General features: G+C 42.7%; 1 protein-coding gene across 1 annotated transcript; it reads left to right on the top strand.

The window, feature by feature from the left end:
* Nucleotides 1-2,255: 2,255 nt before the first annotated feature.
* LOC311316333 (erythroid membrane-associated protein-like) lies at nt 2,256-16,062 on the top strand (the record flags this gene model as incomplete). Its single annotated transcript, XM_084447175.1, has 2 exons — nt 2,256-2,813; nt 15,877-16,062. The coding sequence occupies 2 exons, from the start codon at nt 2,256-2,258 to the stop codon at nt 16,060-16,062; spliced, it is 744 nt and encodes a 247-aa protein (XP_084303301.1).
* Between the last annotated feature and the right edge of the window lie 473 nt (nt 16,063-16,535).

Raw genomic sequence — 16,535 nt, 5'->3', positions numbered from 1 at the left:
ACACACACACACACACACACACATGGAGTAGGCTATCGCAGATTAAATGTTTGTCAGATCTGAGGCCTTTTGTATTTCATATCATATGAAAGTCAATAAGGTATAATTTTGAGTTATACACTGTATTATCTGGCAGAGGCCTCTCTCTGGGGCCCTTTTGTGGTCTGCATGCAAGATATAATCCATCCCTTACTGAAGCACATCTCTTGACAGCTAGGAATGTGATATTGCTGAAGAAAATGCTGATTCATAATTATCTTTACAGTTGTAACCATCAAGAACAGAGAACTGCAAGTCAAGTATGATAGTCTTGTAAATGAGAAAGATTTGATGGAGAAGAAACCTAAAGGTAAGCTTCTAATTAGTACTGTGGAAAATAAACATGAATCTAATTTCATAGAAGTGTTTAGTCTAGTCCTACAGAGAAGAATGAGCTGTTTAGTAGCCCACATTCTGTTTCTCTCGCAAATCAGTCTTGATACTCTCCATAGAGATCCGTTTGTGCCACATCAGAAAACGATCTTGCCAATCAGCGTAGAGTTTGAAATACAAATAGCTATGCTGGGCGGGTTTATGACAGCGAGGAGCATTTGAAGTTAGCGCATGATAGACGGTGATAGACAGATGGTTCATCCAATCACCTGCCAAGTATTTTTGAAAGTGCCTGCCCTTTTCCAAACAGTTTCCAGCGGAGAGTGCCCAGAAGGTTATGCGAAGCAAACCATCTGGTGTGCCAGGTTAGGTGTTTAGTAGCTCTTTTTGTGTTTATTTCTAAATGTTAGGATTCTCATATTCATATCCAAAGCGAATTGCAGTAATTGAATTTAACGTAGGTAGTCTTACTATAGTACTCACCAGAACTCACGAGTGCATCTCCTTTATAAACAAGTGACTAACAGCCCAATCTAGTGTTGAAGCCATAGTGAAAGAGTAGCAAAACATCAATACAATAGGTGCTTAAGACAGAAGAGCCTTGTAGTACTTCTTGAAGAGGTGAGTTTTGAGCCTGCGGTGAAAGATGGGCAGGGACTCTGCTGTCCTGACGTCAGTGGGCAGTTCGTTCCACCACTGCGGAGCCAGGACAAAGAAGAGCCGTGACCGTGTCGATCGACCGCAGGGGCCTCGGAGTGACAGGGCAACCAGTCACCCCGAGGTAGAGGGCCTGAAGGTATAGGAGGGCACTCTTCCTTACATTGCTCTGTAGGCATAGATCAGATAATCAGATGACTCTTAGTTCCATCATGTTGTATAGATCAGAGACAGAGTATGGCTAGGTCATATTTTCCAACCGTGACAAAGTTAGTTGTGCTGTTAGGTGGGGAGTATGTGGAGTTTTGTCACAGGCGGCAATATAGCGATCTCTTCCATGATTGGAGTGTGGGCATGTGCTCAGAAGCCTTTTCAACTTCATAAGAAAAGAAACCCTTTCTGACCTGAAAAAGGTTCTATATACAGTAGCATTCTGTCCATCCAAGGACTGGTCTAGAACATTGTTTAAACTCTTTCTCTACTCTCCTCCTACACAGTGAGAGTCTCCCACCCAAGGACCGGTGTGAGATCAGTGTTTAAACTTTTCTCTCCTCTCCTACAGAGTGAGAGTGTCCCATCTAAGGACTGAGATCACAGTGTTTTGTCAGAAAGGAGTTTGGCACGCTTGTCTCCACTGTCTGCGTTTCATTGTGTTCTGTCTTCCCTAACTATACTGAATGGATGGTTAAAGCCTTTGCACTTGTTTACTTGTGACGTGCTTCAATCCCGACAGTCTTCACATTCAACGCTGCTGTAGCCAGCATTAGGCCCACATGTGTTTTGTTATGTTTTGTGTGGTCTGTGTCCCACCCTTATAACTCCCCGGAACAACACAAATTAGGAACAACAATCCTTTTGTTACAGTCGAGTCAAACCAAGGAGGTCGATCATGTTGGTAACGACCGATAACCATCATGCTTGATTAATAATTCATTAATCAATAATAGCATCTCAGATGACATATGGACATATAGGCAACACTTATGTAAATCAAGTATTGACCAGGTTGATGTAATTTTGCATGATTAGATATGTTGTTGTAATCATCACCAGAGTAATGATCTCTCTGTCCACAGAACTCTCTTTGAAGCTGTATAAAGGTGTGCCCCCCTCCCTCAAACACACACACACACACACACACACACACACACACACACACACACACACACATCTGTCCTGTACTCAGCAACCAGTGCATTTTTAATGTTTGATGTGACATCAACACTATGGCTATAAGAGTATTTTTTTGTCCTACAGTGGATGTGACTCTGGACCCTGATACAGCTCATCCCTATCTCATCCTGTCTGAAGATGGGAAACAAGTGAGACATGGAGACACACAGCGAAACGTCCCTGACAACCCAAAAAGGTTTGATCCTGTTGTCAATGTCCTGGGAAAGGAGGGCTTCTCTTCAGGGAGATTCTACTATGAGGTGCAGGTGAAGGACAAGACTGACTGGGATCTAGGAGTGGCCAGAGAGTCCGTCAACAGGAAGGGGAAAGTCACACTGGGCCCTAGGTCTGGAATCTGGTCTATAGTGCTGAGGCAAGAGGAGTATAAGGGTCAATCTGATCCTAATGTTATCCTCTCTCTCAGCCAGAAGCCTCAGAAGGTGGGGGTGTTTGTGAATTATGAGGAGGGTGAGGTCTCATTCTATGACGTGGACCCCTGGTCTCATATCTACTCCTTCACTGGCCAGAAATTCACTGAGAAGCTCTATCCATTCTTCAACACTGGGCTTTATGATGGTGGTAAAAACTCAGCCCCATTGGTCATCACTCCTGTTATGTGAATTGATTCACTGTTGCATTTTCCAAACATAACGAAAGCCCATTTAGTCAGTGATTTTGTATAGACTGGCACTCTATTGTGATTTATCATATCATTCAGAACAAACGTTACATTGATACAGACCTATATTAGCAGCATCTCATATGTTTTCATGTATTGGTCTTATGAATGGTTTTGTAGATGGTGTTCCGGCAACTTGACAGTTCACTTTCATGATGTACAAGCGCTGTCAGCAGCTGGAAATTTGTTGTCTGTTTGGCTGTTCAGTAAATGTACTGGATATTTAACTGATGTTTTCACTGGTTGTATTTGTAAATGGGAAACTTTTGTTAATTGACCAAACTGCTAGCTTATAAATAAGGTTAAATTCTGAGCCCCAGCTGTTTCAAATAGGTGTGTTGAGTGTCGTGGAGTGTGTGGACATGTTTGTGCGAAAGACGTGTTTGTGTGAAATCATTGATAATTGTGTTTACAGTTGTATGGTATTATATGATTGAAATAAAATCATACTGTATTTGCATCATTTGTACAGTAATATTTTTTAATAACTGCTTTCATTATTTATTTATATTATATTAGTTATTTATTATTTATAGAATATTATTTTGTTCACTTGCCTTGTCACAAATCATTTGGACCTCCTTGGTGGCTTCATATAAAACAAGGCTATTCTTGTCGGGGTGACAAGCTGTTTCAAATCACCGGTTTAAACAGGAAGAGATGCTCGCTTCTGATATGACTGGATTTACACAGCAAACAAGTACAGTAGGACCCCACTCATCCGAACCCAACGGGACCGCAGGTCGTTCGTATCTCTGAAATGTCCGGATGACTGAAACTTATGTTAAAATGCACCAAATTCAATAAGTGGTATACTTGTTTCATATAGACTCATAATAGACCAATAAATACCCTTAATTAGGCTACTTGTGAAAATGCATCAAAATTGCAATCAAATAGCCAACTAAACTCATATAGCCTAGCCTATAATAGACCTACAGTAGCCTATAATAAAATAACCGAATTTCCACTTGAGTGCGTGCTTTGATCAAATACAGTACTGTACTTTATTCTCAAATGAGGCTTACGCTGCATCGATAGGCTACTGTATTCGCAGAACAACATGGTATAGCCTAAAAACAACCCAACATTAGAACAATTAGAGCAAATGATAATCAATAAATAAATAAATGAAATTACAGACAAGTTGTCGTGTCTTAGGCTATTGTAGCCTAAAAGAAAGTCTCTAAAACAGTAACGTGGCCTAGGCTGTAGGCTATTATTTAACAAATACAGTAGGTCTAGTAGGCTAATCTACATGCTCACAACACGTCTGTGTTCCTGAAGTCCATTAACTGGGAACGAAAAATGACTCGTTGCTCCTCTGCTTCAGGTTGCTGACGCGCTTTCTGGCTACAAAGGAATGCCGCTCTCGCGCAGCAGACTCGTTTGCGTTTTGCGCTCGACATTAAAGTAACAAAGAAATTAAACGTGACAGTAGGCTACAGCCTACAGGCAACATGTAGGTCTACATACAGTTCTGTTTTTATTCACAGTTGGGTACAGTACTGTAATGAAAATCCCACCAGGAACCAGCAGGCAAAAAAAAAAAAAAAACGTTTTTGAAGCCTGTCCGGTAGACCGGGAGGTTCGGATGAGTGGGGTCCTACTGTATAACGATCCCAGCTGGCATTTCAACGTTGTTTCACGGGTGATTCAACGTCATGTGACTATGTGAGTCAACGTTGGATAAGGTTTTGATTTTGAAAGGTGAATTAACGTTGATATCGCGAAGTTGTTCCAACATCTTACTCTTCAACATGGGTGAATTAAGGTCTTACAATCACTGTTGAATATGTGTTGAATTTGAAAGGTGAATCAACTTTGAAATCCCAACTTTGTTTCAACGGCTTACTTTTCAACATGGGTAAATTAAGGTATTTGAGTCAACTTTGCACTGTTGAAACTGCAACTTTGTTTCAACTTCTTACTTTTCAATCATGTAGCCACGGAGAACAAAGGCGTGAACTTTTTACAATTTTATTTTACATTAGAATCAAGATGCACATGTAGGCCTGCAACAGCAGTGAATGGGGTTGCAACACTGACAACTGTGCAAATAGCAACAACATCAATCCAACAATAATGTGAAAAATAAGTGTTTGTGGCACTGGCATGCACACACACAAACACATTTTGTGACATAGGCCTACTTCTATGCAGCAATGCTACAGAAAAAGGCATTCACAGTCAGTCTGCCGGCTGTTAACAGCTTTTAGCTTTCTAAACATACAACCTCTGCAGCACAATACGACCCAGGATGTAGCCTATGTTAAAATGCGAAAGCAAAACCAACTTAGTTGCAAGCTAAACAATATATTAACCTTACAATCTACGAGTAGCGGCAAAAGTTGGACAACAAGGGAATGACTGGCACATTGCTCAGCTTGTATATAAGTAGATACTAGCTACGTCCAGCTAGTGCGAGACAAACATATGTATATACGATGCAATCCAACAAAATGTTCCAAAGAAACTACGGTGTCCATAATACGACATCCTCGGATGTCCACAAAAGGAAATTCGAATCTCATTCTTTGTGCAAGCGCAAAATAAGGATTTGTGACCAATAAAAATAATTTAGTGCAAAGATATATAAAGCCAAAACCTATTGGGCCACTTTTTACACATATTGTGCATTTAAGGGCTAAGGCAGGTTGAAGACATCATGTTGACGTTGTTGTACATCAACGTACAGATGTTCAACAGAATTTCAACATTGATTTATAAGTATTTTATCAACCTTTTTCAACCATTGAGCATTCAATATTGTTTCAATGTTGAAACGACGACTGACATTAATCCAACTATATTTCAAAGCTGAAGGTCGGTCGTGAGCAAGCTGGGATGGTATGGGGTGTGTGAATGTTTTGACGAATATGCCGATGTATGTCCCACATGTTGTCACTCTGTAACATCACCTTCAAGAGATGAATAGGCCTACTATTTTAAACCTCACCGCAGATATGTAGGCCTATATATTGCAGCTATGCTATCACAGCTAGCTAACCGTTACACAGTTGTCAACACTATTCTAACATGTCACGCCGTTAAAACATACATAAAACCGGCATAAAACCATGGACCGTGGACATTTTAGTAAAGTGCTGCAAAGCTTGTGGGGCATAGCAACAGTAACTATGGGCGTGGGCGGAACTTTAAATTGTCACTTAAAGGTTTGTCGCCGACTATTCAGTCAATGCAATGCATACGTCTTTTAAGTAGATTACATTTTCATTATTTACTGGAGGTGACATTATATGTTATATGTAGGGCTGTCAATTTAACACGTTAATTAGATTGATTGATTAATTAATTATGCAAACATTGAAGAACAGGTTAGGAATTTTGCATTGTAAACCATGTTAAAAGGTTATTTACGATCATATACAACGGCCGATATCAAAGTTTTGCCAAACGGTGCACTCTCGAGATACACCCTATCGCCGCCAACACACTTAATGGATCCATAGGTGCATAGACAAAATCCCTAAAAAAAACAAACATAATCTCTTGTTTTCAAAGACAGGAAACTCACTGAGTGGTCACTGGTGCCCGTTGATGTTCTGGCAAAAAAAAATCACCACAAAGCCTATGGTTCTGATGGGGTTGCCTTTCAGCACCTCTGTGGTCTCAATGGTGTAATCGATGAAATGGATGGGTGCTACATCAGGCTGCAAAGGCCACTTGTGAGAGGAGGAGACTACGTGAACAGAAAGTCATTCTTCTCCATCCTCTTTCAGGGGATTGTAGATGAAAGGGGGAAATTCATTGCTATTTTTCCTGGACCACCAGGCAGGCTCCATGATGCAAGCATGTTGAGGGCCTGGAACCTCTATAGGGGAGACGGTGCCTACATTGGACAGGACTTCCCATTTGTCAACAATGGGAGTCCCATTGAGACACAGATCTCTTTTAGAACCGAGCCATGCATACAAAACACACAAAATATAAATACAAAAAATACAGAACACAAATACAAATTCTAGCTGCTGCGCAGCACTGGGTCGGGGCCGGGCGGAGTAAGAGGAAGAAGGAGACAAATGACAAATACATGAGGGTCTAGGTGAACACAAAATGGTGCAGGCATGTTTTCCTGTTAACTGCTACAGTTAGGAGATGGAACAAGGTTTGAGGTTGTGACATGGTCACAGCTCTTTTCTGTCCTGTTAACTGCTACAGTTAGGAGATGGATCAAGGTTTGAGGTTGTCACATGGTCACAGCTCTTTTCTGTCCTGGCCACACAGTGAACTGACCACCGACATCAGGACTGCTCATATTTCACCAAAGGCTCAAAACTCACCTCTTCAAGAAGTACTACCAGGATTGTCCTTCTTAAGCACCTATTGTTTTTTTTTGTTATTTACTTTTGCACTTTACCTTAAGCACTAGATTATACTCTTAGTCACTTGTTTAGAAAGGAGATAGAGAGAAAGAGATACACAGTTCGGGTGAACAGTAGTATACTAACGTCATGTTAAATGCAATTATTGTAAGTCAGTTTGGAAAAGTGTCAGCTAAATGACTAATGTAATTCGAACACCCAAAGACAACATGCCATGCTGTTGCTAACTAGCCAAATAATGAATCTTGTCTGTGTTTCTGAAAGTTTAAGATTGAGGGTGGATGTCATATTGGTTGAAAATGATTCAAACTACTGTACATAAACACATTTTGTTTTACATGAAAACATGATTGGATTTTGATAGAATGCTGTGGCAACCTGGGGCCCTCACAGCCCAAAATGGCCGTCTGTGCCACAAAGTGGCTGCTAGCTGTGGGACTACAGCTCCCAGAACCCCACAGGCCGTGGGTTAGAGAGCTGAATGACTGTACCTGGGCTGATTGTCCACATCTGCCTCAGATCAGCAATTGGCTACATCCCCTCACCAAAACTGGAAAACCCAGGCCAGAAGAAGCCTGGGAGAAGAGGGGTGAGGCAGACAGTATGGTGCCTCGTGTGAATTTTGTTTGTTTGAGATATTTCATTTGCTACACTAAGCTTATTAAAGAGACAACCAATGGCTATTTTCTGAAACTTGCTTCCTTGTCTCTGTGTACCACTGGCATTTGTGGTTTTCCCTGTCCCCTGGGTTGCCACAATACAAAGAAACTATGGGGAAGTGTGCATGAGGTAGTAGAGGAGGAAAAAGACGAGGAGACAATGACACATACGTGAGGGTGTGCTCATGTATTTGCCCAGACCATAATTTACAACTTCTTGATTAAAAAAATAAAATAAAAAGATATATATATATATTTTTTTTTTTTTTCAATCAATATATATATATTAAATCACAGCACAATGCCTGTGTAAGCATGAGTATTTTTATCTGCATCCCCCTGGGCTTGAACACTTGTTGAGGTACCTGCCAAGTTAGAAGCCATACATGGTTTCACACTGACAAGCAATCAAGGGTTGCCTGTAACTGTCACGGGTGTATGTAACATGGAGGTTTAATCAGTTTCCACAAAATGTTTGTTAAAGGCACCACACGGGGGGGAAAAAACACAAAAAAACTAAAGACTAAACTAAAACAGAAGGTACACACTCAACAAGTGGAGAACAAAAGACAAAGCTTACAAACTTACAAGATGGCACAAGAAACACCAGGGACAACACACAGCTACAGCAAATAATGAACAGACAAAGAACAAGAGGGGCGTTACATGTAGGCTATATATACACATACTAACAAGACAGGTGGTAACTAATCAAACAATCAGTGGCACAGGGGTCCTCTCAATCAAAGTCAATTGAGCCAGATGTAGCCCTAGGGTAGGCTTTTGGGGCGAGGTTTGTCTCCGGTGCCCTTATACAAGGGTCCGCCCTGCCCCTACATTCAAAGTGTGACTTACTGTATCAGTCCACCTGGTTCTCCCCAAGTGTTGTTTTCTGATAGCCTTATCCGGCAGGATGAGAAGACTCACCCAGTCCTCTAACAGTCTACGTCCCAGAGTCCACCCTGCTTCCAACGCCACAGCACCCCCCCCCCCCACCCCATGACCTGAGAAGGGAGATACCGACAGGGGTCACTACTGGCTGACTACTGCTCTTCTCCATGAGATGAATATTGGCGACTAGTATACGTATACTAAAGTAAAAACAAATAAAGGGTGTGTCATTTACTAGCAGAGGCAACCAATAAGAATTATGACATGCTTCACCTAACTTTTAACATGACCTGAAGTACTTACTGTATTTTCCACAAAATGGCTAATCCATTTAATGAACAGTGAATGACAGGAGATCATTTACGTTTTATAATGCTCAATATGCGTTTTATTTAGAATAATAGAACAGAAGAGAAGAATATTACTAGGCAGATTCATGCAATATATGGGATATAAGTGTATCAAATCGACATATAATAATGGATAACTGGTTAGAGAGAGGATCTAAAAGATGGCCTGTCTTCATAAAACTCCTTTACAACCCCGTACATACAGAACCAAATGGACCAAGGAAAGGATGTTTGGGTTAACAATGACCAGTTTGGACTGGTGAGCCAACGCCATGATCCTGAGTGGACGTGACTTCCTCTTCTCGTGGTTGGAGGGTGACAAGAGGAAACCCCTCGTTGGAGAGGTGGAATACTCAATTCTGTGTGGACTATTTAACGAGGACTTCTGTTCACTGAGGAACCATGGGGACTATAGATGTGTGTTTGTGTAACTTCAACTTTCCTTGAGGCTTATTGCTCAGATTCAACTAGTCTCCAATCCTCAATGTTCAGAGCTTGAAACAGTCATGTTTCCCTTTGCTGCTGACAGAACAGTCGATCCTTTCAATTCCTCACTCGGCAGTTTCCATGACAGTTTGGATTAGTTCTTGTGCTCTACTCACACGCTGCTCCTCTGCTCTGTGCTTTGTTATATGATTCACTTAAATATCATATTAAAGACTACAGGGATAGCTAACACATAATGGCCATAGTGGGCAATTTCTCTGTAACTGTTTGTGCACTCTCCTGTTAGTCATGTCTCTCTTATGAGGTATCTAGCCCATGTTTATTGCTCTGTATATGTTCTTAGCCGGTAGACAAACATTTTTCAGGAACTTGCTCGATCGTCTCGTTGAGAGAGGTCAGGGAAGAATTTTTTACAGCTCACTTTTATGGCCCCCGGGTGAAACTGTTTTTTTGCTTCCCTCTGGAATGTGTAGGGGTGGGACCCATGCCCATGACCGCCCTGCAAATTGCTCGTGGTAAAGCGCATTCTGTTGCCTCTGTGTATGAAATGCGCTATACAAATAAAGTTTGATTTGATTTGCTCCGTGACGTCAGCGCCTCGTCCGATCTTAATATGACTCAGAAGGGAGATTGCTCCACTTTGGGGAAGTTCCAGTTGTGTGAGGTCTCAACTTCTTTTCACCGCAAACAGGGAACCTGTCAGTCCATCCCTTAGCAGTTACTCGGAAGGGAGATTGCTCAAAAGTCCCTCGATGATGTTGTTTACGTTACAGAATGCAAGCACACAGTTCTTTGAGTTCCCCCCTTGTGACTGAGGAACTTGTTCCAACGCCATAATTATGCTTTTATATTCAGTTATTATTCATAAAGGCTTTTCTATTAATGATTAAATGCAAGCTGCTGGCTATATACTGTTGATATCTTCTCAGGTGAATCCCAAGACGCCTGGTGACCAGATGACTGGTAACGCTGCCACTAGCTCAGGTTCCCCCTCGGCCCAAGCCCATCCATTGTTGGGGTCTCATGGGCCGTGTCCGAAATGCATACTACCTGCTACTTGCTATATAGTAGGCACTATATAGTATGCATACTGCATACTATATAGTACCTACTGTTCCACAAAACGCGTGTAGTATGCGAGAAAATACAGCATGCTACTCGAGTCATCCAGCGGAAGTGACGGGATACGATACTGTTTACTCCCGCGAAGCTGTGGTACAATTATCCGTGTTTTCTGTGATCATTTTGTGTATTATCCACAAAAATGTAGCCTGGCATGGGATGTGCGGCTGCTGCTGCCGCCAGGAGAAGACGTGTTAACGCTGCAAGGAGAAGAGCCGTCATGAGATCTTCTCGACATGCTTGTAGTTGAGGTAAATATTGAACGTTAGCTTGCTAGCTACGCTAGTTAGCTAGGTTAGTTGATAGCCCCGCATGTGCTGGCTTGGGGCTAGCTATACTGTTACATTTGTTCCAGGGATGTTATATTAAATAGATTCTGAGAGACAGGTAAGCAAAACAATAAAACTCAACTCATTTTAAAGAGGTGGGTAAACTGAGTTTACCTGGGTTTACTCATCACTACACGCCTGCTTTGTTATGTTACATTTTAGCTCTACAGATAATGACATCTATCTATTATCATATTGTAAAGACAAGTATATGCCATACGCACAAATGAGTTAAAGTTTGCCCTAATAATCCCCCTGTAGGCTCACATGGAAGACAGAGGTCCTCACCAAGTCAACCTCCACGTCCCTGCTGAGGACCTATTTTGACAGCGCGGACACAAGGAGGGACTTCAGATTGTCAAAATCGACACAGAGGAACCTTGGTGATGGTCAGGAGGATGGGACAAGACCATGGAGGTGCTAATAATAGCAATAATAATAATAATTCATTGCATTTAGAGCTTTTCTCAGTACTCACCCTTTACAATGGTCTTGTCATTCACACACAGGTGCTAGTCTTTGGAGGTAGCATTACATCAGTCATTTAGCAGACACTTTTGTCCAGCATTACCTTAGTCATTTATTTAGCAGACACTTTTGTGTGTCTGCTAAGCGACTTACAGTAGGCCTAATTGCATTTAACCATTTAAAGGTTGAAGACCTTGATGGTGGCCATGGTCCTGCTGCTGCAGATCATCCCAACCCTGGAGATGGCCTCAGAAAGTGTCTCGCAGCATCAGCACCAGCACAAGCTGCCTGGATCGCAGCTCTTGGTGAGCACGACTACCCCCATCCTGCCATAAGTAGTCAGTCTATCAGTTCATGAGTGTGCTTTGCCTTGTTCCTTATAGACAGCCTTGAGGCTTTAAACACCGATCAGTTGGTTATAGGCAGCCTTGAGGCATTTGTTTAAATGTATTTGTATTTAAATTTATGTGTAACACTGTACATAGTAATCAGTTTAAGTATTTTAGGGGGAGACAACAGATCAGCGTTATCCTGTCAGTACCTTTTGCAAGGAAAGCTAATGATCTGACCAAATATAAACAAGTCAAAAGTATATTTGAAGACCATTGTGTAATAAAAATATCCAAGAAATGTTTATGGTTGTGTTTCTTCCATTATACATGTAAAGGTTACTTCTTGATGTATTAACATTTCAACAAAGTGTAATATCTACACATCAGACACATTGTCTTGATATGTCTACAGGTCATGTACAGTAACTTGGAAGGTCTTAACACAACACGCAGAGCGCTTTGGACATGTAACTCCCTTATCAAGTAGTCGTTAGTCAGACACATTAAACAGTGAAGCTTTCATAACCGTCTCTGAATAATTCCAATGAAGCATTGTGAACCAACATGTGTGTTCCGTCTTTTATGCCTAATTGCAAACTACAATGTCCATTAGGAATGTTCTTTTACTCTAATGACTGGTTTTAGGTATAGTGACATTTGTTCTTTGATTGGGAATACATTACAAGGAATGACACACAAACACCAATTTAATTCAAGAAAATACATTTAATAAAAAATAACAAAAACAATAATGGAACAAGATAAAACAGTTTTTTTTGACTGAGGCTTCTAGAAGCAACATCAGCCGGTCCTCCCTCTCCTTAAACAACCCCCTTTCCTCCCTCCACTCAACCTTCATCTCTGCCTTCTCTCTCCCCCATTCAACATCAGCCGGTCCTCCCTCTGGAGGACGGCCAACTCTTCCCTGTTTACGGGGAAGAGAAACACCACGCTGAAAGGCTTGGAGTAAGTTAACTAACGTATGCATTGTTGTTCAGAAGCAATCCAGCGGTCTTTTTACTTTGAATATTGATTTATGTAGGACCTACATCTTAGAAGCTGGGCTGCAGGGGACGACGGAGACAGCCTGGATAAAGCACACAGAGAACCTTGTAGCCATGTACAAGGTGATTTTGATCTACAGGCTACATGATAGCAAATATATTGATAGGGACTCACAGTTTGTATGACACTAGAAAACCGTTATCTAACCTCATAGGACCTAAAGAGCCCCAGAACTGGGGTCAGCACAGAGGGAGGGGAGGCCACAGCCGCTTCGTGGAAGTGGTACGGGGTCTTGGAAGAGGCGATGGGGGCCACCCATGCAGCCGTCCTCCAGAGGATCATCGTCCCTGGTGTGGTCGTCAGTCCCTGTAATACATCCAGAAGTATTATGGGACAATGAATACTAATATATGAACATAATGATATATGAACAGTTGAACTCGTTTAAATCACGGAATGAACAGACAATTGTTTAAACAACGTCAAGTAACGTTAGGCTCGGTGGCTTAGGTTAGCCATTTAACAACTCATCACAATTTCGACATTTCTTATACATTTCTTAAGCAATCATGGTCATATTACATGGAAATGTTACTCTGTTTGTCTTGATTCTAGCTATAATAACATTTAAGCTATGACATTAATACGTTTTGAGCAAGAGCCGTCTGAACACCTGTAACGTTAGCAGCCTATTAACGTTAGCTGGGCTAGCTAGCTAACGTAACGTCCACCACAGAGATCAATGCAAGCAGCTAGCTATCATGACGTTCTTTTTCGAAATGTCATTTCTACCCCACCTATATACACAAAACTGCATTTGTAGCTCTGTGTCGTTATAACTAAGATATCTGTCCGAAAAAATAATTTTTCCATTGACAAATTAAGTCAATACTTACATTTGAAAACTCCCGCTGCGGTCCCGGAGATCTCTTCGTTCGCCATCTTTTTTTATTTTTCTCACTGCCCAGTGACGTCTCACGTCTCGACTTCCGGAACAGTATGCTCTGGACTATGCTACATTTACGCCCATTTTTTCGCCGATTTCGCCTACTATATAGTACCTACTATATAGTAGGCGAAATACAGTATGCACAGTTTTGATGCAGCATGCTGCATCTCGCCTACTATATAGCAAGTAGTATGCAATTCGGACACGGCCATGCTGTGTTCACACCGGGCGCACATTTTTCCTGCGGCGCGGCGAGTTTACATAGAAAGTCAAAACAATTCGCGTGAACGGGGCGGCGGGCGACACGGGCGGCGCGAATCGCAGAACTCGGCGGCGCGACGGCCAGGATTCGCCGCACGGCGCCAGTTTAAGTAAGAAACTGCCTGGTCTGAATTGTTGCAGTCTGTTTGGTACACTCCCTCTTACGTAGCCTGGTATGACCATCCCGATCTAGCGAGCTCACTGCTTCGCTCCGCAATATCGGTTATTATTATGTGGGAAGGGGTACTTGCCTTGACAGACAAACACCTTCAGCCAATGAGCGTTCAGCAAACTTTTGCCAAATCCAGTTGGAAGAACGGCAAAAACGTATTTTCCACCGAGAAACTCCGCTAGTGCATACTCTTGTTCTTGTTTAAGTGTTGTGATTAAGTCTATTTCTGCAATAATTGCACTTATAGATGCGTTTATTCTTCTAACGTTAACGTTACCACTCGTTGCTTCGGGTGCCGCCATGTTTGTTTAGCGAGCGGCAGGGACATGAACCAATCAGGGGCTGCTTTCCACTGTGGGGCGGGACAGCAGTTAAAACGCAGTGCCTGATTGGCCCGGTATGGTCTGGATTTTGGCATAATCACTCTTGAGGAGGCGAAGGCCAGACCGTTCTGCGTTAGTGAAACAGAATGTGAGCTCGCGAGAACGGGATGGTCGTACCAGGCTACCTCTTAAGTGTTATTGCTTAATTAATAGGTAACACTTTACAATAAGGGTACATTAATACGCATTAGTTAATGCATTATTAAGCATTAAGTAACAGTTAACTAATGTCTCTAATGTTATTTATGTTAACTAAGGTTAACTCACCTAACCCTAACCCTAACCTTAACTAAGGTATTAATTAACATTAACCTAACCTAACCCTTAATAAGCATTAGTTAACAGTTAACTAATGTTTTTGTGACCCTTATTGTAAAGTGTGACCAATTAATATTACCAAACATGAACATAAACCAATGAACAGAGCAAACAGCGCATTATCAACAGCAAGTGTGACGACACATGTACGTACGCCGTTCCAGGACCGATCAATCCCGGATAGATAATGACATTAACTAGACATCTCTACAGTTACGAGGCCCAGTTTGGTCTGACCACGCCCCCCTGGGCGCCCTGGGTCCTGGCTGAGGCTTATGGGTCATACATCCTGTCTGGTCAGCTCACCTGACACGTGTCCTAAACCTGCGCTCATCACTACCCTTCCTAACGTACACAGGTGTAACGGGAACAGATGGTGCTTCATCGGAGTTGTCAACTCTGTGTTTGGGGACCCATGTCGTGGCACTTATGTGAAGTACTGCACTCCTGTCTGATTAAGTACCATACCTGTACCTTAACTGATTTTGTTAGAGTTGTTGATATTTCTGTTTTTGATCATATGATTTTTCAGTTTCTTTTTTATCGTTTTTTGAAAAGTGTGAAGTCATTCAATTTCACAAAATCCCTTAGTCATAGTGACTCTCCCTCTGTTTGTCTAATAGCCTAAAGACTGGTTACTGTACATTCCATGCCAGCGGTGAGCAGACCACACACACACATTTTAATTTCAAAATACATTGCAGGTGCCCAAAAATTATTCCATTGCTGTCGTGTTCTTTGGTCGTTTAATGTGTCACATTTCATAGTAACAAGCAAGCTTCTAGGATGTCCACAATATACAGTATACTTACATGCACATGCATACACACACACACACATACTTATATCCTGGTGGTATAATATACATAATAATGATGTACAGTAAGCATACAGAAAATACGGAACACATACAGTACAGTACAATTGCGTCTAACTCACTAACCCCCACATACTGGCTACCAGCCCCAGAACCTGTACAACGTGGAATCTGAGACGGAGGACATGGCCTACGACTCGGTCGCACGGCGACAGCCGGGGGACCGACCGAGGACGACGAGCCTGTGCTTCAGCAGTCCCCTGATCCTGGGCTGCTGCGGCCCTTCAAGCCTATTGGTCACCCTTCAGACCTGCTCCGCCCTTCAGACCTGACGCCTGGTCGCCCTCCAGATCTGCCTCCCCAGACCCCTGCCCCCCTCCAGATCTGCCCCCCGAGACCCCTGCCCCCCTCCAGATCTGCCCCCCAGACCCCTGCCCCCCTCCAGATCTGCCTCCCCAGACCCCTGCCCCCCTCCAGATCTGCCCCCCAGACCCCTGCCCCCCTCCAGATCTGCCTCCCCAGACCCCTGCCCCCCTCCAGATCTGCCCCCCATGCCCCCCTCCATCTGTGTCCTGCTTGTTCGCTGCACTTGGGTCCTACACATCACACCAGTCCTTCATTCACTACACCGGCTTCCCGTCTCTTCTAGGATTGAATACAAAATCTCCCTACTCACTCATCGGTGCATCCAATGCCCCCTCCCCCCCCCCCCCCCCCACACACACACACACCTCCAAGAACTGCTCACCCCTCAAACCTCCTCACAAAACCTCCGCTCTGGAAACAGCTACCTTCTCCTTCCCAC

The sequence above is a fragment of the Borostomias antarcticus genome (assembly GCF_949987555.1).
Source record: "Borostomias antarcticus genome assembly, chromosome: 12".
NCBI lineage: Eukaryota > Metazoa > Chordata > Actinopteri > Stomiiformes > Stomiidae > Borostomias > Borostomias antarcticus.
The sequence above is the reverse complement of the archived record's forward strand: the minus strand, read 5'-3'. Positions and strand labels throughout refer to the sequence as shown.